This window comes from Sciurus carolinensis, chromosome 1 (assembly GCF_902686445.1).
Source record: "Sciurus carolinensis chromosome 1, mSciCar1.2, whole genome shotgun sequence".
NCBI lineage: Eukaryota > Metazoa > Chordata > Mammalia > Rodentia > Sciuridae > Sciurus > Sciurus carolinensis.
The window spans coordinates 176,576,590-176,604,278 of NC_062213.1; the positions used below are offsets into that span (position 1 = coordinate 176,576,590).

General features: G+C 46.8%; 1 protein-coding gene across 1 annotated transcript; it reads left to right on the top strand.

Annotated features, from left to right (window-relative positions):
• Window positions 1-19,204: 19,204 nt before the first annotated feature.
• Window positions 19,205-22,565, top strand: C1H1orf210 (chromosome 1 C1orf210 homolog). Its single transcript, XM_047564137.1, has 3 exons — window positions 19,205-19,382; window positions 21,403-21,484; window positions 21,601-22,565. The coding sequence occupies exons 1-3, from the start codon at window positions 19,275-19,277 to the stop codon at window positions 21,921-21,923; spliced, it is 513 nt and encodes a 170-aa protein (XP_047420093.1). The 5' UTR covers window positions 19,205-19,274; the 3' UTR covers window positions 21,924-22,565.
• Window positions 22,566-27,689: the final 5,124 nt, after the last annotated feature.

A 27,689-nucleotide genomic window follows, 5' to 3' on the forward strand; every position in this document is an offset into this window, starting at 1 on the left:
GGTAAACTGAGGTCTGCGGTACTTGAGGGCATGCTGAGTTTGGGGCAAGGTTAGAACTGGAACTTCTGACTTGATCCTTGGTTTCTCGGTTCTGGTCACTCCGCAAGGGCACATGTTAAGCAGACCCAGGGGAACACATGGGCAGTGGTTGTGGCATGGCTGCTCTCAGCTGAAGCTGCTGACAGAGGATTCAGCTCATTGTTTGCTTGCTGTCGTTCATTTTGCAGCAAACCCATGTCTATCACTGTGCAGCCAGGGAGATGCATCTACTCTGGAAGGCTGACCACACCTGGGAGCAGTCTCAGTCCCTTGACCAAGGCTTCAGAGCCCTGTGGATCTTGCATCTGCTATACCCTCAGCACACTGGCATCCATGTGCACCTCTAGCCACCACTGACAGTTCCCAGACAGAACATGACCTGCGGGTACACAATGCCCATGGGAAGGTCCTTCCAGGAAACAAAGGGAGGAACCATCAGGTGGCCAGGGCTCACTGGCTAAATCTGTGGCCCCCCCACCTCCCCTGCCTGCCTTGGATGGAAATGGTAGGGGTGGGCTGAGACCTGGTGCCAGCTTAGGTGACATGGAAACCCAAACCCTCCCTCTGGGGCTGGGACATCTTTCCATCCTTTGCTCTGGGTGAAGACTGGATTCTGCTCCATCCCCCATGCTCAAATTCACTTTCCTATGGAAACTGGGTCCCTGCAGATGGAGGAGGGATTTTGACTCCTGGAGTAGCATGAAAAAGGACCAGAGAAAAACCTGCCCACCTCACAGATACTCCCCTTCCTAGGTCTGAGACTGAGATGAGATTTTTCTGCACAGGTACTAGGTAGGAGTAGGAGTCAGAGTGATTGACGCCTTAGACTTTAGCTCATCTTAGTGCCAAAATCTTTGAACTTGGGATGAAAAAGGAGATGGAAAATGCTGGGGGCATTTGTGTGGCAGTACTGTGGGCAGAGTACACTTGTGTAGAACTTTCACTGGTTCTGAGAAAACCCGGTGGGGTTGATGTCATTTTGCAGTTGTAAAAAGAGCACTGGGGAAGCATTTGTTCTAGAAAATGACACAGATATCGGCAGAGGTGTTTTCTGTGAATGGGGGAGTCTGAGACACTGTGACTGGCACGTGCAAAAGCTCTGGGCCCATCTGTCTTCCCCACTTTCAAGCGGGAAACAAAACCTAGTTAATGATCTGTAGATAAATGAAAGGCAAATGTTACAGAGTTTGCATACAAGAATTCATATTATAAAACAATGTCCTATAAGTGTGAAGCTATTTTTTACATGTATTGAGTTTATGTTGCAAGTAATTTAAATAGCTTTAGTTTACACACAGCATGAGCCAAATGAAATATCACAGCACAAACAAATGTTGAGTGGGTTGCATATACATCTGCAGTTACAATAGGAATATTTAAGCTACCATGAATATCTTGAAGTCTCAGTCACTGGAAAATTATAGGCCAAAAATACTTTTTAATGCCGTTCTAAACATTGTTAGATTAACCCACAGCCCAAACAAACTAATTGATAATGTTAGAGCTAAAGTAAAGGTAATTTGTTAAAAAATAACAACAACAACAACAACAACAACAAATCGAGACTTGCGGTGTGACCAGCTCCTCATAAGGCTGATAATTCACTGTTAATAAAGCTACTCTCTTGAAAGTAGTGGGCATTCCAACTATGAGTACCTGGGCAACATGCAGGGTTTTTCCAGGTTGCCAGGGGTCCTGGGTAGCCAGGCTTCCTGGTAGAACCCTGAAGTAGAGCTTTCAGTAAGCTCTATATGCCAGTTTTAGTTCCAAATGCTAAATTTTAATGACTTTCATTTAGAATTAGTTAAGTAGTTGCAGTTGAACCTAAAAAGAAAAGCTAATAAAATTAGTTATCATTTGCCTTTATCAACTGAAAAGAGGGCTTGTGTTTTTGAACCCATCCAAGCCCCGTTAGGTGCTCACGCTCTGCAAGGGGCTGTGGAACTAAGTAGGTCTGTTTGCTTGATGGCAGCAACCGTTCTGAGTGATGGCGAAACTGCTGCATGGTTTTCACAGGCATCCTGTGGGTTTGGGACCGCTGCATTTGGAGTAGTCCTTCTCTAGGACCCTGTTAATGAAAACAAGGTGAGGACAGGGATACAGCTCAAAGAAACCCATTTACTGCATGTGTTTACTGAGCCCCTCCATGTGCCAGAGCCTATGAAGGATGCGTGCCATACCTTGAAATATGACCTAAAAAGGAGGAGAGATCATTTCATGGCCGAAACTTGAAGACTTGAAGTCCAAAGAACAAAGACCAACATACTGTTTTTTGGCAAAGGTATTATTTTACTGGTGTTCTCCTTAGAGATTGAACATATGCCTGCTTGCCTGCCTTTCTTTCTTTCCTCCCTCCCTCCCTCCTTTCTTTCTTCCTCCCTCCCTCCCTCCCTTCTCTTTCTCTCTCTCTCTCTCTCTCTCTCTCTCTCTCTCCCTCCCTCCCCCCTGCCCCCATCTCCTTCCTTCCTTCCTTCCATCCTTCCTGGTCCCAGGGATTGAACCCAGGGTTATTCCACTACCAAAGTGCGCCTCCAGCTCTTTTTTGAGACAGGGTCTCACTCAGATGCCCTGGCTGGCCTCAAACTTGGTGATTCTCCCAGCCTCCCAAGGCTTGGGATTGTAAGTAGATACCATCATGCCCAGCTATTTTGTTTGTTTTGGTGCTGGGGCCCTTGCACATGGTAGGCAAGCTCTCTACCACTGAGCCACATCCTTATCCTTGAGTATATGATTTATCCAAAAACTTGATAATGTCTGGTGCATATTGAGCTTCCTTAGGAGTGGTGTTTCTTTGAGGGGTGTAAATTCCAGAATGACAGCTTCAGAAGCATAGGGAAGTGCCAGAAGGATCTGACGAGGCCATAAGAAGACAAAACTCTGTACTATTTTCATTTCTGAATGTGTTAATGATGTGTTGAAGCCTTTGTCCCTGGCTAATGGCGCTATTGGGAGGTGGTGAGATTTTAGGAGGTGGGGCCTAGTAAGTAGGTTTTTGGGGGTGTGTCCTTAAGGCATACAAAGGGACCCCAATCCCCCCTTGTGCTTTCTGGCTGCCATGAGGTGAGCAGTTTCGCTCCATCTACACTCCCTTTCATGATGTTCTGCTTCACTACTGGCTCAGAAATACTGGAACCAAGTGATCGTGGACTAAAACCTCTGAACTGTTAGCCAAAATAAATCTTCCCTCCTGATAAGTTGCTTATCTCAGGTATTTTGTCATAGCAACAGAAAGTTGACTAACACATCCAGTCTAAGAAAAATGTTAGAATTACAGAAGTTGTCCTTCTGCTTTCCATTTTGAAGGGAAACACCATCTTCCCTACTGACCACTCCATTATAAGACCCCCACCTCCGTTCACCTCCCCACAATGCCCAGCTAAAATATGTGTGTACATCTTCAGTGAGGTTTACATTCTTTCATGGCTTCCTGTATCTCTGCCTTTTGTACATGAATAATCTTCAACTTCCTTGTATTTCCTTTTGGACTGATAACTCCATGTGGGCAGGGAACACAACTGCAAATGATTGACATCACTGCCAACAATTGACTCTCAGTAAATATTTGGTAAAACAAAACAAAACAAAACTGTGTTTGTTGTGTTGTATTATAACAGTGACATGCATGGATCTTCCTTGAGGGGATTTTGTTTCCATGATCCCAGAAAAAGGACCCTTTCCCACTCTGAAGAATCCAGCACTGATTGATAGCCTGAATTTGAAGGGAATTCGTTCCAGATTGAAATTAATGGTGTGAATATTCATGGAGTTGCTCTCTGGTGATTTAGGTTGGGAAGGACATGAAACCAGAGGGGAGGAGTAAAAACCTGGACTTGGAAGTATTTCTCTTGGAAAAGGGTTTCTTCTGCAGGTTTGGGAAGAGTAAGAAACACCTGCTTCAAGGTTGAAACTTGGAGAGGTAGAAGAACCATTTAATGAATGTTCTCAATTTACATTGACCAACATGTGGTCCTGCTATACATTCCTAGCAAGCAACACCTGTCACATACTGCCTTCTTGTGTAAATTCTTCAACACCTGAGCTGGTCTATACAATTCTGCTAATCATGCACTTGGATGTTGCAACAAGTTCAGATTGCTGTAAAAGTTTCTGAATGCTTATTCTCAACTTTCGCCCATGTCTCATTGTAACACTTCTCAGACTAGCACAGGGCCGCATTTTGAGTAGCTCTAGTTTAATGGATAACAGGGAGGGTTGTGGGGGTAGATGACTGAAGTCACAGTTGAGGTCTGAATTTGTTTGGGGAGAATCCTAGCATTTCTGGATTATGAAAGAGTCCCTGGTGGAGCAAGGTAAGTGGCAAGGAAGTGAAGATCACAGGAGATGAAGAAGTCCAATGGGTGTTTGGTAGCCTCCTCTGTAGAGTTATGCTCCTTTTCCCCTTTCCCATTCAGAACACACTGTATCTTTACACAGATGCAGGCATATAAGACTTATGGTGAAGGGGGCTCTGCACTAGGCATTACCTTCCTGACTTGTGTACCATCTGCATGTTGTCTGTGACAACACACCAAGACTCTTAAATTCTCTCAAGATGGACGTCTATCTTTCCTAGAGAGTGATTTGAGGCTTTCTTGAGGGGTGATGGGAAAGACAGTCCTCCTCTAAAATCACAGTAGTGTTAGGGTGGTGGTACTGGCCTTTTTGCCTGGTATGACCAGTGTAAGTCCCACTTGATTCCAGCACTTGGAAGGTCCCAAACCCATAGGAGAGCTCCTGTGTGCATGCTTATTTGGGGATAGAACTGCTTTTCTCCATGTTGGACCATTCCCCACCTACCATCTGATCTCTGTCACTCTCCTGGAGGTGACTGGAGGTTGGGGAGAGAGTAGGGGAAACGGAATAGCAGACCTTGCTGGGGAATGGGTAGAGGCTAGTGGGAGCTTACTATGGAGGGACAAGGGTTGACTGGTTAAGGCCCACCGAGTGTGTACTTCTAATAGTGATCCTGGGAGAAATATCCCTTTCCCTCATGCCAGGTTTAAACAAGGAATTACCGGGCTGGGGAGATAGCTCAGTTGGTAGAGTGCTTGCTTTGCATGCACAAGGCCCTGGGTTCAATCCCCAGCACCGCAAAAAAAAAAAACAAAAACAAAAACAAGGAATTACCTAAACTTTCACCCTGACTCTGGATATGGCTGAGGGTGCCTGGCTGAGCTCCCTCGGTCTTGGACAGCAGAACACTGGGAGAAGAGGCAATGGCTGGCACGGCCCATGCCACAGCCATAGACCCCTGTGCATCTTGTTCTCTTGAACTGGAGGTGCTTTTAAAAAAATTAAATGGACTTTATTTTCAGAACAATTTTAAATTTACAGAAAAATTGAGAAGATAGTGTAGAGAGTTCCAAGGTATCCCGCACCCAGGTACCCATTATTAACATCTTACATTGTAGTGTGGGAAATTCGCCACAATTAATGAACTGATATTATTATTAACTAATAATTATTATTAATAACTGAAGTCAATTGTTCACAAGTTTTCATCAGTTTTCCTGTCTCTTTTCTGTTCCAACGCCCCACTCATAGATATCATGTTACATTTAGTTGTCATGTCTCCTTAGGTTCCTCTTAGCTGTGAATTTCTCAGGATTCCCTAGGAGCACTAGTCAAATGTTTTGTAGGATGACTCTCTACTTGGGATGTTTTCCTCATGATTAGACTTTTGGGAGGAAGATCATAGAGTCAAAGTGCCATTTTTATCCCTTCATATGAAACCCAGTGTTGATGTTGGCCTTGGTCACCTGGCTGAGGTAGTAGTGGTCAGGTTTCTCCACTGTAGAATTACTGTTTTCCCCCCCTCCTTTTCCATACTGTACTTTTGGAAGAAAGTCACTATTATATTCAACCCATACTTAAGGTCTGGGATTTATGCTCCCCTCCCTTGAAGGTAAGGTAACTCCATAAGTTATTTATTTCTTCTGAAAGACAGATTTATCTCTTTTCACCCACTTGTTTATTTAGTTTATTATTTATTTGTATCACAGCAGACTCATAGATATTTATTTCATATTTTGGGTATAATCCAATAGTAGTTTATTTTGTTGCTCAAATTGTTCTAGTTCTGGTAATTAGGAGGACTTCAGTTGGCTCCTTCGTCCCTCTGACACCCCTTCCCCATAAATGTAGTTTGTTGTTCTTGTTTATTCTTTAGCACTTCCTTACTTCTTGGCACTAATAAGATACTCCAGACTCATCTTGCATATTTCCTATCCAAGTCCTAGAATCATCCATCTCTCCCAGGAGCCCTGGTTTCCTTCCTTTGAGAATAGTACTAGAAACTAAAATCTGGGTTTCAGGTGTACTCACTGATACTGGGATGCCATTGCTTCTAGGCTCTCTCAGCTGACAAGTCAATATCTATAAATATTTCTATGTGTGATTATTTGTGTTTATATAAGGATGTCTCCAACTTCAATCCTTTGCCACATGGATCAGGGACAGTGCTTTTTATCTGAGAACCTACCTTCTCCACTCACCGAATACATACAATATTCATGCCTATTGTTTGATTTAACACACACACACACACACACACACACACACACACACTTTCAGAAATAAATCACATACAGGGCCTGGAGGGTATGGCTCAGTGGTGGAGCCAGGGATTAGCGTGAATGGGCCCCTAGGTTTAATCCCCAGTACAAAAAAAAGGAGAAGAAAGTAAGAAGAACTAAGTAAGAACTTATCCATACTTAGAACTAAATTTACCTTATGAAAATGATAAAACATTAGCACACGATTATAAGTGAACTCACCTTGAGTATGAGGTTTCTAAAAGGGCTACTTGAAAGTAGTGTGCTTTCTTCTGGCAAAAATAGCCAGGAAAACTCTGAAAGAGATCGATATATGGGTGCATGTTTTTCCAATATGGTCACATGTCACCATGTTTGGTCACAACAGTATCTCCCTTTCCACATGTTCTTTTCACAATGTAAGCTCAACATTGGTCGTGTGTGTGTGTGTGTGTGCGCGCGCGCGCGCGCGCGTGCGCATGTGTGTGTTGGGAGTGGGTGGGGGCGTATCTCTTGGATTTGGATTTGATTATAACTCACTTGTAATCAAAAGGATGCAGGTAGCATGGTGCTGCATGTCTTCCAAGCTAGGTCAGTGAAGGAGGGGGACCGTCTACTTTGTTCCTGGAGCACTTCGCTGTAACCTGGAGCAGCCAGGTAAATCGTCTGACTTCTCTGAAGCTGCCATGTTGTGAGGAAGCTCAGGATAGCTTATGCAGTGAGACCACATAAAAAAGTCTTGAGGCATGAAGAGAAAGGGAACTTGGTCAACTCCAGCTGCTTCAGCTCCTCTCTTGTCCCCTCCAACACTGTTCCACTTCTATTTACTCTCTGACAATAATGGTTAGATAATACTGGTTCTGGATGAACCAAAACCACCCAGATGAGACTTTCCCAATTCCTGACTCACAGAGACTATGCTTTAAAGGACTAGGTTATGAAACAATTTATTTTACCACAATATTGGCAGAAACAGCAAACATATCTAAAATCTCAATGATTAAAACAATGCAGTGCTGGCACACAAATAGACCAATAGAGCAGAAGAGAAAATCCAGAAATGGAACTAAATACACGCAGGAATTTAGTAAAAAGTAATATCTCAAACCAGTGGGAAAAGTTGGGTTTTTAACAAATGGTGTTGCAATAACTGGGTAACTATGTGTAAAATAAATAATGTTTATATCGCTTATGAAGATTAACTCCTCATGTGTTGAAGATTTAAACATAACAAAATCCACAAAAGAACCAGAAAGAAAACAGGAACAAATTGCTTTATAACTAGGTTAGGTGGACCTTCCTAAAACTGAAAATGAACAGATCTGAAAATAAACTGTTAATCAAAATTACTTCAAATAAAAAAAAATCTAAAAGGTAAAAACTAAGAGGTAATCACAAAAAAATTTGTGATTGACATTGCAGATTAAAAATCAACTAATTAGAAATCAAAACCACCTAAAATCCATACATAAATGGGCAAAGATTTTGAAAAAGATAAATGGTTGTGATTCTAAAGTTTATAGAACAGGGGGCTGGGGATATAGCTCAGTTGGTAGAGTGCTTGCCTCACATAAGGCCCTGGGTTCAATCCCCAGCACTGCAAAATGAAAAAAAAAAAAAAAAATTTATAGAACAGTAAATACAGATGACCTTTTAACATATGAAAATATGCTCAACATCTCCTATGGGAAGTGTAATACAAGATACAACTTCCTAACCTCCATTTTTATTTATCAATTGCAAAAACACTGTCTTGGCAAGGCATGTTGGTATAACTTCCATGGAGAGCATTTTGAGAATATCAGTCAAATGTCGAGCATGTGTTCCCTTTGATTCATGGTTTCATTTTTGGGAATTTTTCCTACAAATATACTTGCACTGCATAAAATGTTATGTTTACTCACTGTAGCATTGTATGTAGTTGGAAACAACCATGTGTCAATCATGGAGACTGGTTAAATAAACTGTGATGTAGCTATAAAATGAAATATTCTGTGGTTGTAAAATTGTTGAAGAAACTCTCCAAGTCTATGCACTGATTTTTAAAGTTCTCCAAGACATGCTAATTAGTAAGTGAAAACAACAACAGGCAGAACAGTGTATGTAGGATGTAAGGTTTTGTCCAAGAAAGAAAAAAAATAAGCATATATATTCATACTATTTGTATTTGCATAAAGAAAATTGAGAAAGATACACCAGAAGTGAATAAAAGTACTTCCGGGGTAAGAGGAATAAGGCAGATGGGAGCAGGGGACTGGGAGTGAGAATTATCACGGTGTATCTTTTATATTTTTTCTGTTCTCTGATCTGTATTACCTATTTGAAAATAAGATAAAATTAACTGAAAGACAATTCAACTTTTCACATTTATTTCCTCCATTTGAAAAAAGGCAAGAAATGCTCCACTTTACATGAGAAAATTCAGGGGCATGGTTATCAGTTGTAGTATTAAGTTCCACTTTGGAAGGAGGAGTGCTCAGCTGGAAACCAAAGCATTACTTTCTTCAATTGTCTTTCATTTTAGAAAGTAAAATCCTATGGATTGGGCCCACTGTTCTCCAAGTGACCCTAAGGTTCCAGAGGGACAGAAAAACCTGATAGTCCAAATTCCACTGGTCTCCCTGAATAGGTGACTCAGACTGCAAACTGATATATTCCTCTTACAACATTCATTTTGGTCTTTTGTGCAGCGTCTTAAACTGCTCTTAGGGTTTTAGAACACACGTGAACATTTGTGGGGACATTCAGGGGACTCTTGCAAATGTCTATGAATTTGACTTAATCGTCTAGGAAGAGGAGGTCCTTAGCCTTCTTGCAGAAATCGGGGTGCAGTTGAGGTCCATTTGGGTGAAATTGCCATACAAATTATGCACACACACACAAAAAACTGGTGAAATTTCTGGTTGGATCAAGAAGCTGTCTGGGGAAGAGACTGAATCTCTTCCCTTTTCAAAACTGGCATCAAGGGCTGGGGATATAGCTCTGGGTTCAATTCCCAGTGCCACCAAAAGAAAACAAAACTGTCATCAAGACCATCTGAATCAGTGTCAGATTGGTCCTCTTCTAAGTAACAGAGACTCCTCCCAAGAAAACCTGCCAGACTGGGGTGGATCACCTGAGTGTCCATGCAATTATTTTTCTAATTAAACAACGTGAGAGTCCCATCTTTGCTTCTTGGATTTAAGCAAAACTATTGTTTATAAACTATGTAGTCAGTAAAGTGAAGTTGAATGCTGCTTTGTTCTGTTCAGTGATTTTAAAAGGAAATGGGTAGTTGCAATATGACTTCCCCCCTCCCAAATTACATTCCTGTCTTCTCCTAAAGCGTGCCCTTGTGTCTTGCCTCCTAGAATATTTTGAAAAGCATTTGAGCTATTCCTTTGTTATGTGCAACCCCCAATGCTGGTGTCTCTGTATATTCTGTCAGTGACTTCACTCTCCTTGCTGTTTGCCGCGATTGCTTTTTGAAGGACCAAGTAAATATTGCCCAGACAACATTATGAAGTTGACTCTCGGTTAAAATAAACAACTTGTTGATCAGATAGTCCTGAGTTCTACCTGTGACTGAAATCAACTTTACCAATAAATAACTTCCTGTGTTGATCAGCAAGAAAGGAAAAAATATATATATATATCTTTTTTTGGGGGAGGGAGGGTTGGTTAGAAAAAAGGAATTTTTAAAGTTTTGTTTAGGTTACTGATTGGTAGCTATGGTACTTTCATTTAACTTCAGCAGTAACTAAAGCCGTATTGTCAATTTAAGAACAACTTTTGCTGCTTTTCCAGGAAATAACCTGAAGTGAGAGGAAGTTTGTCAGCAAATGCTTTTGGAACATTAGGCTGAGGCTGTGCCCTAAAGTTAGCAAGTGAGTGAGTGTGTGTCTGTCTTCATTCTGGTCTGAAAAGATGTGCCAGGTGTTTGTGACAAGCTGTGATGAGGACTGTAGATTACTTGGAATCCATTGTGTTCTTTTCCTTGTTAGAAAAAGAAAGCTTCTAAAAACAAGCCTTTATTTAAAGGAAGCCCAGTTAATTCAACAAGGCTTTGAATGAAGTCCCTTTATACAAACTGCTTGACAAAGGCCATTTGGTTCCGAGGAGTGTTGTGGGGCCAGGAGTTGAAATCAACACCCCACACAGGGTTCAGGCAGTTTGAAGCTTGGGACTTACTTAAAGCATAACAAACTTCTATTGACCTTGGTCAGGATGAAAGTTACCCAGTAACGTAAACAATCTTATGCTAGAGCACCAACAAACCTCAATCCCAATGGCGAAGAGTGACTGAACATTAGCACGTGTGAGGAAAAGGTGAAGGCTGCACCTCCTGACTCTCGGGCTCCTGAGACAGTTTTCATTATTATCCCCATTTCTCAGATGAGGAAACTGATGCACCCTCAGATTTGTTACCTGGTGGAGCTCAGTTTTGACTCCAGACAGTTCCAGCCACAGCCAGAGAGCTCGACTGTGTTCCAGCCCCTTAGACTGTACTGCCTAGGTAAGAAACTCCCTGAAAGTTACTCCCACCGGAAGACTGCTACCTTCTGCAATGCCGCCTCCAAAAAGCGATCTAAGAAAACCCATCTTTATGCACTCCGACAGCATTAGAGAGTTTATTCTAGAAAAAAAAAAAAAAAAAAATGAGCTTAGTGCTGTGCTGTTCTGATGGAATGGGACCCTGTAAAAGGTCAGGGCAGACCAGGAGAGATGGGTTGGCATGGATTTTAAGTTACACCAGGTCACTCTGAAATCCTAGAACCAATAGCACACCCAGTGACAGGGACACAAGTGGCTGATTGTCTTTCTGCCTCAAACAACGGCAAGCCTGCTTAGCGTACAAAGCACATTTTATGAGGGAAAACTGCCGCCATGGCCACGGTCACACCATTCTTTCAGGACCTGCACATGCGGATTGCTCTTTGGTCGTCTGAGGGCAAGAGGTAGTCCACCAGCACTCCCCATGGGGGCACAGGGGCGAGAGAGAGAGGTTGAAGGTAGCGCCCCAACTCCACCCTTTTCTGACCCCCTTTTTCCTGACAGCATAGCGATGCTCTACCTGTCCAGCCCTTGCCCCCACCCTGAGGAGGGGCTACTTTCTGAGCTATTGCAACCACATGCAGGTGAGGGCCTCTCACCCCCAACGGGGAGACGGTCTCCTTTCAGGCTTAAGTGGTGCCTGCCACCAGGTGACTTCTGCCTGGGAGCCACTGCAACACCCCTGGGGTCTCTGGTGGACTTCCAATGCCCAGTCCTTTCCCCTTCCTAACAGGGCAGCTGTAAGAGAGCAGCAACGTGGCAGAGATGACTATTACTACTGCAAAGGGCCCAGGAGGCAGGGCTGGGAGGGGACAATCAGGTGGGCCACTCTGCCCAGCTGGCCTACCGCTTCTGGCCACCTGCATGGACCTGGTGTCCCCAAGGAAAGGAGGTTCCAGGCCTGCTCAGCTGTTCCCTTCGGCCTGGCTACCCCAGAGATATGTCCTTCCCTACATTGCTGTATCGCTACCCTGTGCACGTGTGCTGTCTAGTTATTGTTATATGTCAGCTATGGTAAGGGAAAGCTGGTGACCTGGGGAAGGGTTGTCCGTGAACCTGGATGTTGGGTCAGATGTGGCAACTGTATGAGGTAATTTTACTGGAGTTTCAGGGTGGTGTGCTTGGGGATGTAAGAGGCTTGGTGTAAGCTCATCTTCAGGGCTTCATGGGGCCTGGGGCCCTGGATAGGCTCATCTGTCTTCAGGAAGTGAGAAAGCCCTAGAAGCTGAGGTCTTGGAACAGTGCCCTGGTCTCAGGTCTCCTGGGAGGTTCCGCTGAGGACATATCCTTTGAGCTTATCTCACAAACTAACTTCTTAGTGATAACTGGGTTGGGGGCTTGTTGCCATCAAACATCAAGGCACGTTGGAAGGGGTGAATGAATACTGGGATATGTCCAGGAAGCAGATCGGGAGTGAAAAAAGGTCAGCCTCCTGGGAGGGCGGAAGTCGAAAGGAACTGAGCATGGTGGTGCACCCCTGTAGTGCCAGCAACTCGGGAGGCTGAGGCAGGAGGATCGCAAGTTCAAAACCCACCTCAGCAACTTAGCAAGACCCTGTCTCTAAATAAAATACAAAAACAGACTGGGGATGTGGCTCAGTGGTTAGGTGCCCCTGGGTTCAATTCCCTAGTACCAAAGAAAGAAAGTTGGAAGGAGGAGAAAATGGGGGTTGGGGGATAAGAAAAAAATGGAAGAACTTTGGATTGTGTAGAGGGAAATGAGAGGGGAGAGGGGGCGGGGGACGGAAAGATAGTGGACTGAGACAGACATCGTTACCCTATGTACATGTATGATTACACACACGGTGTGAATCCACATAGTGCACAACCATAGAAATGAAAAGTTGTACCCCATCTGTGTACAATGAATCAAAATGCAGTCTGTAAAAATAAAAAATTAAAAAAAGGAAAGGAGGAGGAAAAGTTCTCTGTCCTCATAAACATGCTTCTAAGTCCCAGGGAGGGGCTTGGAAGAGATTGGAAGCATGGGAAATGGGTGGCTTCCCTCCAGGGACTCATAAAGAAAGTAGCATGGAACATAAGTACCTTAGAACAGAGGACCTTGCACAGAGTGGAAAGGGTTGATCCCAGTTCTGAACCTGAAGCAAGCAAGTGAATTCTAACCATGTATTTATGCAACGAGTTTGACTGAGCATCTATTAGTGCCAGGCCTGTACACATATTCCTGACTGTGTGCACACATACATTTCTTGCTCTCATGGCTTCTCGAAGGGGCTCTGCAACTACCCCAAACCTAAGACCCCTGGGTAAGAAGTTCTGTCTTCTTAAGGGGGGGGTTGGGTCTGATGGAGAAGGTGCCTGGTGGGGATGGGGGTGGGGAATTTAGGGCTCCTCAGACTTTTGCTTGCTCAGCATCTGTTCCCTATTCAGGTGGCAGAACCCCAAGTTTTCTTTGGAGAAATAAAATCACATCTTTGAAGGGAAGAGATTATTATCTGTCTCTCCACATGACTGAGGAACTGAACACCTTGACGGGAGATTTTACTCATCAGAGTGGAGACACAGCTGCTGGAAAGTGACTCTAAGACACTTAGAGTCAGAAGACTGGGTTTGAACGCTAGCTTTGTTATTTATTAATAGACTTTTTAGAATGTTATCCTTAGACCCCTGACCCAGAAGGTTAACCACACGCTTCAGATAAGAGTAGCCCAACATTAGTCTGCCAGCCCCACCGCAGGACCACGCCATGGCTCATTTCCTAGGACTTGTCTTTTCAAGAATTGCATCCCCGGCTGGGTGGTGGCGCACGCCCGTAATCTCAGCAACTCAGGAGGCTGAGGCAGGAGGATAGCAAGTTCCAGACCAGCCTTGGCAATTTAGTGAGACCCTGTCTCAAAAGAAAAAATAAAAAGGGCTGGAGGTGTAGCTCAGTAGTAAAGTGCCCCTAGGTTCAATCCCCAGTACCATGGGAAATAAAAATCAGAACTGCATCTCCTGTGTACCTTCAGTTTCCGTCCGCCACCTCCTATCTTTCCACTTTTGCTCTCCGGGACACCAGCAGTCTCCCTAAAATTCATGGATCCTGCCACCTTTTCTGTGCGCCCCTCTTCATCCCCACCTCCCTCTTTATCCTGACCAGATCCCCTGGTTACAACAACTCCCTGGACTCCAGCAGGCTCCCTTTGTGTGAGTGGGTGTGTGCCCCTCTCTCTCTTTGGCATATTTTCACGACAAATCTCAAATCCTGGCTAAATCTTTCTCTCCATCTTCTCCCCACCCACACTCAAGGTGGCTGGAAAATAAAAACTGCTCAGCCATCCCGGCTGACCGCGCCCCTTGGCCCTGCGGAGGCCCCTGATGCTTCCCCAAGCCAGTTACGTGGCTGGGTCCCTCTCTTCCTCGTCTGGGATGATGAATTCACACCTTCTCTTCTCTGGGCCAATCTCAGTGCCTCCTCCCTGCTTTTCAGATCTCAGCTGAGGCCATCACGTTTTCTTACTCTGGAGAAACAGAAGCCACCAAACTTCCTCAGGTTCCTGCCACGGACCTGCCATATTTCACCTGCACAGGCCGCCTTCCCCTTGTGACTCAGAGGACTCTGCTGCTCCCGTCCAAGGCCAACTCCGGGCACCTGACCCCACCCTCTCGATTTCTCAAGGACTCAGCCTTGCATTGTCCTTTCCGTCTTCCCTCTGCATCCTCAAGTTTCTGTCTTTCCTGGATTCTGGACCAGCCGTATTTGCATGGTCTAATGGTTCTTAGCCTTAAAAAAAGGAAAACAAACAAATAAACAAAACCAAACTCCCCCTTTGATCCCCACCCCTCTCCAGTGTCTGCCCCATTTCTGGCTCCTTTTATAGCAGGATTCCTTGGAGGAGTGGTCTCTTCCTCCACGTCCTCTGCTTGTGTTCTCAAGCTCTCCTCCAACCTGATTTGTCCTCCAAACACCAGTGAGGCTGCTCTTGTCAAGGTCACCAGTGACGTCCACTTTGCCAATGTAAAGGTTGCTTCTCAGCCCGCATGTTAGTTGACACAGCTCCCCAAACCCTGGCTCTTGAAATGCTTTCTTCTCTGGGCAGGATGCCTCCTGCAGCACTGGACGCTTCCCTGCTTCTCCTCCCCACCTGGACCTCTCTTCCTGGCCTCTTCCCCAGCACGCCTCTCTCATCTCCCCCTTGGGGATCTCACCCAGATGCCTGACTTAAAAAATCATCTGCATTTTGCTGGTTCTCATATTCGAGAGTGTGTTCTATCCAGGCTCAGTTATGCTACTCCTCCTTAGTAGCCACTGGGATGTCTCAGGTCCCACTTTCCCTCCAGAGCCCGTCCCTCCCGGAGTCTTCCTCCTTTAGTAAATGACGGTTCCGTCTTCCAGTTGTTCAGACCCAAATTCTTGATTTCTTTCTTTTTTTGCTCCAGCCCCACAGTCAGCAAGTCTTGTCAGCATCACCTTTAAAATGTATCTGCAGCCCGAGGATTTCTCCCCACTGCCATGTCACCTGTCTTCCCCCAGGCGGGCCACATCTGGTTGATGGCAGCAGCCTCCTAGCTTGCCTCTCTGCTTCTGTCCTGGCCTGCTGTGGCCAAACCAGCAGTGGATGAAGCCCACAGGGGCAGGGGACCAACTGTCCCTCCACCCTCCCTCCTGCATGCCACCCCAGCCTCCTTGTTGTTGCATGAACAAGCCAGTCACACTCCCGCTTCTTAGTGTCTTCCTGTCTGTTCCCTCTGCCAGGAATGCTCTTCCCCCAGACTCTGGCATAGTTGCTGCTATCTTACTCTGATCTATCTAGATCCCAGCTCAAATGTTCCCTCTTAAGTGGGTTCCCTCTTTTTCTGACCATCTAAAGTAGCAGCATCTTCTCATGTTCACATGAAGCTATTTGACTTTCTTCATAGCATTCACCATCATCCGCTATAGTCTTATTTGTTTCTTTGTGTCATGTCCACCTTCCCCATCAGAACGAAAGCTTTACAGTGACACCAACTCTGTTCCCAGCAGCTTGCTCAGAGCAGACCATGTGGTTGTCAGGGCTGTCATGGAAGGTTGTAAAGGTTGTTCACTACATCAGAGCTCCTGGTTGAAGAGCCAGTGGATGTTGATATCCAGCCTTCTCTCTGTTCTCCATGTTGTGTGGGCATCTAGCAGGTTGCCTTCTGCTGTTTTACAATGTGTGCTGGACGGGTTGGCTATGAATCTGTCATGGGCATTCAAGAAATATTCTTTCCATAAAGGACTGACAGATGGATGTGTGGACCTTTTGCTTGTTTTCTTCTCCAGGATTTCATGCCAATTGCCTTCTCAGCCTCATTTTCTTCGTCTGTTAAGGGGATAATTAACATCTATCTCTTAGCCTGATTATAAGGATCAAATGAAATAGTCTATTAAGAGGCTGACACAATGTGATGACATTGATGTGATATATCCAGAACAGGCAGATCCATAGAGACGGACAGCAGATTAGTAGTTGCTAGAGGCTGAAGGAAGGGGACAGGGCACAACTACTTACTGGGCAAGGGTATGCTTTTGGCGTGAGGAGAGTGCTTAAGAGCTAGGGCTATGGTTGCCCAGTGCTACGGACATGCTGCTATGAGTGACAGACCTGAAGAAGGGTGAACTTTATATCATGTGAATTCGGTTATGTTATATGAATATCTCCTTTTAAAAAAATGTAGTGCCTGGGACATGACAGGTGTTCTACGGAGATCTGTTGAATCCTATGATTTCTTTTCTTCTTTCTTTTTGCAGGACTGGACCTCCTTTACCACTGAGCTACATCCCCAGTCCTTTTTAATTTTTCTTTTGAGACAGGGTCTTGCTACTTGCCCAGGCTGGTCTTGAACCTGAGACCCTCCTGCCTCAGCCTGAGTTGTAAGGATTACAGGCGTGTGCCAGCAGGTCCTGCTGAATCCTGTGATCTCTTTATTTCAAAAATAAAGTAAAGCCACCTTTCCTGGTGCCTCTTGCCCCATCCGGGATAATATTGACTTTCCTCTCATTCATTTCATAAGTATTTATTTTGCCATTTTGGAGTTGGTGATCTGATGAGAATTAAGACAGACCCAGACCCCATGCCCAGAGTTTACAGGCTTGTGGGAGAAACTAAAAAGAAAATCACAGCACTGGGTGGTCGAGTGGTCAGGGCTGTGAGGAGAAGGACTGTGGGCACAGGGCAGGAGGACTGGAGGAGGGCATGTCACCCAGACTAGGGAGTTTCAAGGAAGGCTTTTAGACAGAGAGGCCGGGCAGCTGGGATCAGCCAGGTGAGGAGGCCTGGTCAGAATAATTCACCAGGTAGAAGATGCAGGTGTGGGGGGAGGGGTTGGAGGTGCAGTAGAGGGAAGAAGGGCCCCAGGAAAAGAACCAGGCACACAAAGCCTGCAGGGGAAGCCGGGGTTGGGGAAGGCGGCGTTGCTGGTGTGGGCTCCAGACCAGGCAGGAGAAGTGGGAAGGGGCAACTGGCAGTGAGCTGGACCTCCATCCCAAGACCCCCAAGCCTGTGCTTTCCAGCACAGTTCCACCTCGTTCCTGTTAAACACGACTCGCAAGATTGTGAGATCTTGGCAAGGAAAGGTGAGCCATTACAGACGCTAGCCAGAAAGGACTTGTCCTGGGACAAGCTGCGCAGCCCCCACCAGGAAGGCCCAGTGCCAGCTGGGAAAATGCCAGCGTACTTTGTTATGAAAATCTAAGGAAGGCAGCCTGATTGTTCACATTGGCCCCACACTGGCCATAGGCAAGACGAGCCGGATCAGGCCCTGTGGGCGGGCAAGGCTTCAGGACAGGGGGACAGTCAGTGTGGAGAAGCCACAGGTGCCTCTGGATTAGTTGGGCCTGCAAGTGGGATGCAGTGGCACTCAAGGTTTTAACAGAACTCAAGAAGGTAAAAATACACTTCTGTTCTCATGGGCCTGTTACTGATTAAACTTCCCTGTCCCTCCTCCCTTTCCGTCCCTGCCCCTTTGTAATTAAATCGAGCAATGTCCTCAATTAACACCCCCTTTGCAACCACCCTCCGCAGCCCCTGCCCCAGCTGCGCCCTGTCTGTCCCCGTGGATTCTGGCACATTCATGCCTAAACCCAGGTAATCCTCCTCCTCCTCTGCCCCCTCCAAAGCCCAACTCGCCTGAGGCACCGTGCTGGTTGTTGGAAACCCAGGACTCCCCAGAGCCTGTCTCCCACCCTGGAGAGCTCCTGCGCTAATCGGGATGCAGCCCAAGGAGAAGTACGTCCAAGCTGGTGGGAGAAATGCTGTGACACAGAGTGTGCTCTGGGCGCCACGGGCAGGCTTACCGGACGCAAGGACTCAGGGAAGGTGACCCCTGAACTGGATCTTGAAGGACAAGGAGGCATCAGGGATGAGGTGCAAGGCAAGAGGGAGTGTGGTGGCAAAATCAGATCTGGTTGTGAAATGAAATTATAAAAACATTATGGTAAGGGTTCAATGCCTGGGGAAGAGGTCAGTTCCCCTCCCCTAACTGCACTAAGAGTCTGACTACTTCCTCCTGAAAAGTAATAGATGCCTGTTTCTTCTTATCTGTTCTGTGAGCATGCTTTATGTTAGAGACCCTGCACAAGGCCTTCAGCTGCACAGATTAGAAATTTTTTTAAAAAAAGAGGAAAAAGCCCCAATGATAGGATGGGTCTAAGATGACGTCAAATAACCTAAATATATTGTGAGAAACTGTGGATCAGGGCTCAGAATTTTGGAGTGCTAATCTCCTCTGGGCCTGCTGGCGTTAAATAAAGTTTGGTTTCTCCTACTTTCTAAGTGCCGTCTTGTGGTTTCCACAACAGGAACAGCCCTGGAGAGGTCCAGAGTCTGGTTGGCAGGGTCACAGGAACCTTGAGATCCAGATGAAGGCCCAAGTCAGGTAAAAACACACACACACACACACACACACACACACACACACACACACACACACAGTCTTGCAGGAAATTTTAGAGTGTCTGGTCCCTCTGGCTTTTCCTGGGAAGGACACCCTCCCCCTTCCTCTGCAGTTCGGGGCCCACCTCCTTCACTGGCCTGCAAAGCTCCCTTCAGCTCTGGACTTTGTACCCGTCACCGGAAATCTACTTGTTTATCAGGGCCACCAGTCTGAGTAGCTGCCTGCTGAGGTCTGCTTCTACGAGGGCCTTCTGGACCTTCCTCTGGGTTAGGGGTGGGGGTGAGCCTGTCCCCATGAAAACTTGGGAAGATGTAGAATGAGCCCACCCTGTGGGAGGTGCTGCTCGCTGCCCAGTGCTGCCCAGCCCTCCTTTACCCTCCCCTTCCCTCCCCTGCTGCTTCCGCCCCGCCCGCCGCCTCCCCAGGTGAGTCAAGTGGCAACTCTGTCCCGCCCACCTGTCCAGGTTCTGCCGGCCCAGCCGGAAGCCACCTCCACGGACTGTGCACAGTTCCTGAAGGTGGGAGCAGAGGGGGAAGACACTGGGGGGCATGGGCGAGGGCACCCAGGCTCTGTCGATTTGCCGGATGCTCCTGGGAGCAGCAAGGAACCTACAGATCAGGGCAGGGGTGTGTCTGTGCAGATCAGAGGGGTGTGTGGTTGTCTGACCTGAGGTGGGAGGGTGACTGTGTGTGTGTGTGTGTGTGTGTCTCCTTGGGAAAAATTCACAGAAACAAGGTGGGGAGGAAAGGAATAGGAGTAAAATCTGAGAAAAGTCTAATTGAATTCAAATCATTTCACTGTAACAAACTCTTATTTGGGGGGACTTGGGGTCTGGGGACGGATACACAGCAGGCAACCAAGAAATGCTTGCAAATGAATGAATGACTATGTGCCTTTCCTGTCTAATGTGTCCTTCCCTCCCTGCCCCAGGCCCCCATTCCCATTCATCTCATGAGCTCTCTGAGCCGCTGAAGCCCAGCTCTGCCCGCACACACCCTGATGCAGGTCAGCCAGCCTCGTCCTTGTTCCCAGAGAGCTGCTTGGCTGGAAATAGCTGGTTCTAACTTGTGACTGCCTGAGCAGGACAGGGCAGGGGCCCCTGGGGGGATCCTTGGAAAACCTCACAGGCACGGTGGTCTTATTTGGCCTTGAGGGATGGAGACTCAAAAAACTGAGGAGAGGGTGGGTGGGTGAGTGAGTGTGTGTGTGAGTGTCTGAGTGTGGACAGGGACCTGTGGCAAAGAGGAAGAAGAGTTTGCCCTGGGGGCCCCGCCCTGCATTGATTGCAAGACCCGGAAAGATGTGCTGGCCATCAGCCCGCAGCCCTGCGCGGCAAGGAGAGCTTTTGAAGGGCTTTTAAGTAGGTGATAGAGTCCATGTGGGCTCTGTGGAGTGGACTGGAAGTGGGGAAAGATCATTTAAGAGGTGACGGCTAAAAGATTATGGCAAGAGGTGCAAGAAGAAGGTGGCTTGGACATAGCAGTGGCCCTTGCGGGAGGGGAGGAGTAGGTCATTCAAGATATTTAAAGGAAGAACTGATGGGGCTTGATGGCAGATTGGACATGAGGGGCGAGGGTGCCACTCGGTTATCCGTATTAAAGAACATGACTGAAAACACACCTACACTAAGGGCTTCCTTCTAGGTACTTCCCTAGCCTGGCTACTCTGTCCAGGGACTCCTCTGATTCAGGTGCTCCACCTGCAGATGCTGCCCAGCCCTAGCTGTCCCTCCCCGGGTACTTCCCGATTTTGGTGTTCTTCCTCAAGCTCTGCTGCAGGTCCAGGTGTGGCTCCCCACACACCTTTGATTCAGGTGTTCCTCCTGCAGGTTCCCTGCCCAGGTGGCTCTCATCTGCAGCCTTTCCTGACTCAGGAGGTCCTTGTTGCGATAGTTAGTCTCAGGCGTGATCTTCCCTCTGGGGACAGTGTGGGCCTCCTGTGGGTAGAGATGAGTGGACAGAGTTTGCTGGAAAGCTGGGGTGTGGTAGCAGGGGTGCAGGGCTACCTGGCTGCATCTGGGGTCCCTCACCTGGGGTGACACTTGCATCCTTCTCATGTGGTTTGCCCTGTGTCTAGGTAGCTCCAAAGAACTGCTCTTGTCCAATCTTTGGAAACCAGGATCAGCCTCTGCCCCCATGTTCGATCTTTAGCCAAATAGCATAGTGGACTGGGCTGTGGTGTCAGAGACCTGGGTTCAAATCCTAGGGCTTTGGTTGAGTTCGTGTCTGGACCTCAGCCTCCTCTTCTACAAGGTGGAGGTAATGTTTACGCCCTTAGGAACGTACAGCCAGTTTCTGCGTACTCAGCTTCTTTGGTTCTATGGACAAGTGATGTGGTGAGTCGTCCAGGCCCCAGCATTTGTGCCATCCCCTAACACAGCTGTGTGAGCTGGAATATGCACCCCCTGCCTGTCCCTGACTCCCACACCTCTTTGTATTTTCCAGGACAGAGGCCCAGGCTGTCCTTCTGGCAGAGGTCGAGGCTCACTGACGTCATCAGGCCCTTCCATGAGCGAGGCAAACCAGAGTGAGTGACAGGGTGCTGGTGAGGAGAGGGTGGGTTCTCTGAGCTGCTGAGATTGGGGGAAGGACCCTGCCCACACTCCTTTCCGTTTTCCCACCTGTCTTGTCCTTTCTCTGCAGCCGGGGTGTGGCTCTCAGAGCTCCCGACAGTGTCAGCCGAAGCCCCTGGACCGGGCACTGGGGGCCGGGCATGGCCTGTGCTGGTAGGGGTTGTGCTGGGGGCTGTGGTTCTCTCTCTGCTCCTTGCACTCGCCGCCAAATTCCACCTCTGCCGCCGCTACCATGCCAGCTACCAACACCGCCCACTGCCCAGAGCAGGACATGGGAGCCGCCTGGAGGCGGGTGAAGATGAGGATGATGATGGTTTCATTGAGGACAATTACATTCAGCCTGCGGCTGGTGAGCTGGAGACCGAGGGGAGCAGGGACCACTTCTCCCTCTGAGCCCCGATCTATGGTTACTCCTTCTTCCCTCCATGCCTGGCAGTTTTAAGGACAACAGATGCTAAATGGGAGCCTCAAACCTCAGGGACAGAGGATTCAACCAACCACGGGTTGAAACTATGTGTGGAAAGATCCAAAAAGTAAGGGGACAAGGACTTAAAGGTTGAGCAGGAGTAACGCAATCCTCCCCTTCCTGACACTGCCCATCAAGTGACAATGATTTTCTCTTGCTCAATATCTTGAAATGACTCCTTGCTGTACCTGGGAAAAGCCTAACAACCATAGGAGTATGGAGAAAAAGGTCCTCTGTGACTGGCCTCCGTGGTCTCTTGGTTTCTTCTGCCTTCCCCAACTTTACTCCCTCCTTAATTAGATGAAGTTTTTGCTCAGGTTGTTCCTAGGCCTGGGTTGCCCTATCCTTCTCTAAGTCCCCTCTGACAGTGATGAAAATCCTAGCCCACAGGCCCCCTGGGCCTGCCTGTCCACCTACTAACATTGCAGATGTGCCCGGATGGTGCATCTGAGCAGGTGAAATCAGTGCCAAGTTTCCTAGTGAATATCTTTCTTATCAATAAAGTGGGTGATCTGGTTGTAATATATTATGTTTTTCACAACAATTAATAAATCTATTTTCATTTTGAATAAGCATAAAAAGTCATCATTCATTTATATTTTTCCTGAAAGGAGCATATCATTCACAGCTGGAAGACACTGCTTAGAGGTTCCCTGCTCTAGGGTACTTTTGGTGAGCATCTTTCTCAATCACACCCTGTGAATTTCTCCATGTTGCCCTGGCCATGTTTTATTTTAGTCTTCAGGACAACTTGTAGCACCCCTCACCATTCTTTCCCCACAGCTAGACGGTGAGTTCTCTCAGTCCCCAGGTTTTATGTCTTATTCTCTAGTCTTGTTACTGGAGTCTTAGGCCATGTCCTGCTACTCATCCCAAAAACCAAATGGAAATATAAGGTGAAAAGCAGGAAAGGAACCTTAGTTAATATGAACATATTGGGAAGGTAAAGTGAGAACAAGCATCTCAGCCCTGTCTTTGAGCGTCTGACAATGAGGTTTTACAGAAAGAGAAAAGAGGGCAAGGATTGGGCATTTGCATGACTGGTGGGTTTGCACAGCTGGCAAAGCAGGCCATCCTGGTCAGGTGTGGTCTGTTCCATCATTATCTCAGGATCCGTCAGTCAGGGCTTGCCTGTAAGAAAGTTGTTGCTGCCTGCGGAGGGGAATAGTTTCCATTCATCACAAGATGTTTATCAATCTGATCTGTTGTTCCTGAAATCCAAAATGCCAAGTTTTTAATCCTGCTTTTAGTTAACTATTGGACATTTGCAGGCAAAAGTGAAGACTCTCAAGTCCTTGTTACAGTTTCAGATTCTCTGATGACATGGATGCTAAATAGATGCAGTCAGATCTTCATATCCACAGGTTCTGCATCTTTGGAGTCAACCAACCATGGGTTGAAACTATTTGTGGAAAGATCCAAAAAGTAAAATTTGCATTTGCCATGTAAGAAGTATTGTGATGAATCCATGGGGAGGAAATAATGGGGCAGGCATTCGGTTAGGTCCTATGGATAGTCTGGGGGTGATTTAAAGTATAAAGGGGGATATGCACAGGTTATATGCGAACGTGATGCTGTTTTATTTAAAGGACTCGAGCACCTGTGGATTTTGGTATTTGCTGAAACCAACCCCCTGTAATACTAGATTCCTAGGGAGAGTTGTATTTTGAATTACTGTGGGTTGAGGAGTGAATGGATGAAAGGTGAAGAAGTAGACTAATGTGGAAGATTTTACCAAGAATCTTGGCAAAGAGGAGGAAAAGGTTAGGGTCATGATTTTGGAGGGGGATTTAAGAGCAAGGAGGGCAGTTTTAAGATGGGATAGACCTGAGTTAAGCTTATCTAATTGCAGACAATAGAAAGGAGTTTGGAGGAGAATCCTGGCTGTTGTGTAGAATCAAAGGATCAACTGATAGGAAAAAGGAAAAGAAAGGTGGGGTAGATCTCATGAAAATCAAAGGGGGATCAGTAGAGGAAAGGGAGGGGTAAATGTTGGGGAGTGATATTGACCAAATTATATTGTGTGCATGTAAGAATGTGTAACAAAAAATACAAAGTGTGGGAAAATAAATAAATGGAGAGACAAACAATGTTCATGGATGATGGTAAGAAAATAAAAAGGGTCAGCTGACTGGGTCCTAGTGACTGGAGCTTAGGCATTGCATTTTGTGCTCTGTCACTTAGGGGCATTGATGAGACTCTCTATGCCTAGGAATCTCAAACCCTTGAATCCAAATTTCAAGTGCTCAGGCAAGAGAATCTGGCCAACTTGGGTCAAGTACTTACCATTGGGCCAATTAGCTATGACTAGGAGGCAGGGTCCTAGAGCACACACATGATATGGGGGGGTCCATCTCTTTTTATCCAAATCATTCCCAGACAAGGGGCAGTTCTCACAAGCCAGGTGGCCACCTTTTCCTGTATCCACTGGTCTTTGAGGGAAGAACCAGCGGAGAAGGAAAGTGTTGGTGTGGTTTACATGGGAGGGGCTTGAGACAGGTAGGAGGTTAAGGAGGACTTGAGTCTAGTGTCTGGGGTGCCCATGGCAACAGTGAAGCCTAAGAGGATTCATTAGGGCTTTGGAAGCTGAGACGCAGAGCTCACAGCCCAGCCTGAGAGCAACCGAGGCTCCTCTGTGGACTTTTGGGTGTGTGTGTTGGTGGGGGAGTAATGTATTCATGATAGAAAGTATCTTGTTGCTGTGCAGAGAGGGAATGAAGGGAGAGACTGAGAAATTAAAAGACCTGGTAATGTGTGGCACGGGGAACAAAGACTCCAGAGATGAGGGGGCATAAGCTGACAGAACTTGTTGATTTGGGAAATGGGGAACAGAAGGTAGCAATACAGTTGCCCTGTTTTCTGGCTCAGCAACTGGGTGCAATGAGGAAAAGTAGGTTGGGGAATTGGTGGTTCAATGTTGGATGCAGGATTTCCAGGGGGAGATACCAGGGACAGCTGGGTTCACAGGGAGAAAAGTTCAGTCTCTGGATGTGGGTTTGCTGAGAGTCAGCACTGTGGTCACTGAGACAGGAGTAGATGAGATGGCCAGGGAGAGGCAGAGTGAAAGGAGGTGTTGTAGACAGAGTGCGGACCATATCTCAGGGATTGTCAGCAGAGGAAGGCCTGACAGGGAGACTGGAAGGAAGCAATTGCTCCTGAGTCCAGAGATGGTTTGATCCTCAAAGGCTTGGGAGAAGCTGAGGCTGCCCTAACCTGAGCCTCACAAGGAAGACCCTGAGCAGTTGGCCTTGGACTGTGGGCATGTCCTTGCCTCTGAGGCAGGTGTTGCTGCAAGTGCAGTTGGGCCTGTCCCATGCACTTGGTTCCTTGATTCCCACCACAGAGGATCTGCCCTGTTTGCAGTTCTGTAGCAGAATAACTCAGCTGTTCCTATTTTCACATACTCTTTGACACCTGAGTCAGTACCCCTAAGGGGTTAAGGAGAAAGTAAGGGTTCTACTGTAGATTAGCAAATGCTTTTCCTGAACCCAACACCCACAAGTGTCTACTAGCCAGGGTCTCTCTTAGAACCTGCTATTGGGTGCCCAGACGGACTGAGCAGGATTCTGGAATCACAGTAATCTTGGACCCTGTTTATCCAGGTCTCACTGGATTCCTTGGGAGAATCTGTTCCCATTGCTTTTCACATGCCTGGCTCCAGGCACAAAGGGGGAGCTTGAACTACATCTGCAGGCTCAGAGGGCCAAAGCTGCTAGAACTGTTGGGAGGCCTGGCACTCACCAATCCAGCTTCCTGGCTGCTTCCAAAAGCAAGACCACACATCCCTTATCTTGTGTGGAAGTCAAAGTCGGTGGGGAGTGGGGGGAAAAAGCCACAGACAAGAAGTGTAAGGACCTCCAGCAGAATTCTAGCACAGTAGCAAAGCGATCTGAGAGCACAGGTTACCTGGATTCAAAATCCCAGCTCTTCCATTTGCATGCTGTGTGATCTTGGCAAGTGACTCAAACCCCGAGTTTCCTAACTTCTCAGTAAAGTGGGGATCATAAACCCTGCTTCACATGTCTGTTAGGAGGACTAAAAGAATTCCATATGTAAAAGAGGACAAGTGCTCTGCCCCAACTCTAGCTATATCCTGACCGGCACCCGCAGGGCAATAACTCCTCACAACTGATAGCCAGGCTTAATCCCAAGGATGGAGCTTGCCAAATCACCTCCCTCCTCACACACTTCCTGCTGGAGACTTGAATTTTTCTGTTTCCTAGAACTCAGATAGGAACAACAAAGGGCAGAACAACAAAGGATTTGGATTGAAACCTCTCACATTATAAAAATAATATTAACATGAGCAACAACAACATTGATGTTGTACCTGTCCTTATAACAGCTCGGCTGGGGAGGTAGCCTTGCTTTCTAAATTAAGATGCTGAGGCTCAAACAAGTTAACTGTGACTTGCCTGTTCACCCAGCAATAACACCATTGTCTCACCTTTTAGTAAGGATAAGACAGACTCTCAGAAGGAATGTCTGAGGTGTTGACTCACCCCCACCTTGCCTGGCTGACTCCCCCACCACTCCCATCCCAGCAAATGGGAGCCAGGAAGTTCCAGGTTGCAGAGAGCAGACTGTGAAGGTAGAACTGGTTTGCCTCATCCCAGCCAAGTCTTTGGCATTTGTGGTCCTCCGGGTTCCTGGGGTGACTTCCAAGGCTATGCCCAGAGGAGTCCCACATCCTGGAGAACAGTCAAGAAGGCATCCCCTGTTCTTATGAAGGATGCTGAGCACCAGGGGGCATGTGCAGGTCCCATGGGCCCTGGAGGAAGTTCCTGTAGGGAAAACTGAGTGTTCTCAGAGGGCCTGAGGCCTCATATGGAATGTGATTGGATACCTGAACTGGACCAGATTTGGCAGTTTCTTGAACATATTCTTCCAGTATCCAGATATTCAGGCAACCTGACTGAGTTTTCCAGTTAAGCCAAAGAAGAATGTTATGATTTGGGTCTAGAATGTCCCGCAAAATCTCATGTTTGAAGACTTGGTCCCTAATGCAGTAATACTCCAAGGTGGGCTTTTTAGGGGATGCTTGGATCATGAAGGCTCTAACCTCATTAATGGATTAATTCATTTGATGGATTAATAACTTGAATGGCCTGCAGAGGGTGGGGTATAGTCAGAGGAAGTAGGTCACTGGGGGTGTGCCCTGGGGGACTCTATCTTGTCCCCCCACCCATGCCCGTCTACCATGATGTTTTTGCCGTGAAGCCAGCTGACCATGAACTGAATCCTATGAAACTGTGCACTCAAACAAATCTTTTTTCCTCTTAGTTGTTTTTCTCAGGTATTTGTCACAGCAGTGGGAAGCTGAATAATACAAGGAACACATGTCAAGTTTCTCTGTCTCTCAGCGCCTCACCTGTCACCTGATGGGAGCTTCTAAGTCCAGACCACCCTTCTCTGCTTGTCCATCAGCATCTTCGTCTTTGAATCCAGGGGTTCTCTATTGCTGAGCTATATTCCCAGTTCTTTTTATTTTATTTCTTATATTGAGACAGGGTCTTGTTAATTGGCCCAGATTGGTCTTGAACTTGTAATTCTGCAGCCTCCTGAGTTATTAGAATTACAGACCTTCTACCATACCCAGCTCATGAGCACCTTCTTGTCTTTTCACCCAGTGCCAGCTTAAATTTCGAGGTTCATTATGCCACTGTCTCTTGCCTGTCCCTCGACTTACTTGC

Bases quoted from the DNA above. Each gene is read 5' to 3' on its own strand.
- C1H1orf210 (XM_047564137.1), top strand. From the start codon at position 19,275: ATGAGCCCACCCTGTGGGAGGTGCTGCTCGCTGCCCAGTGCTGCCCAG. The intron at 19,383-21,402 runs GTGAGTCAAGTG...TGTATTTTCCAG, and splicing joins CCCGCCCGCCGCCTCCCCAG to GACAGAGGCCCAGGCTGTCC. The intron at 21,485-21,600 runs GTGAGTGACAGG...CTTTCTCTGCAG, and splicing joins CATGAGCGAGGCAAACCAGA to CCGGGGTGTGGCTCTCAGAG.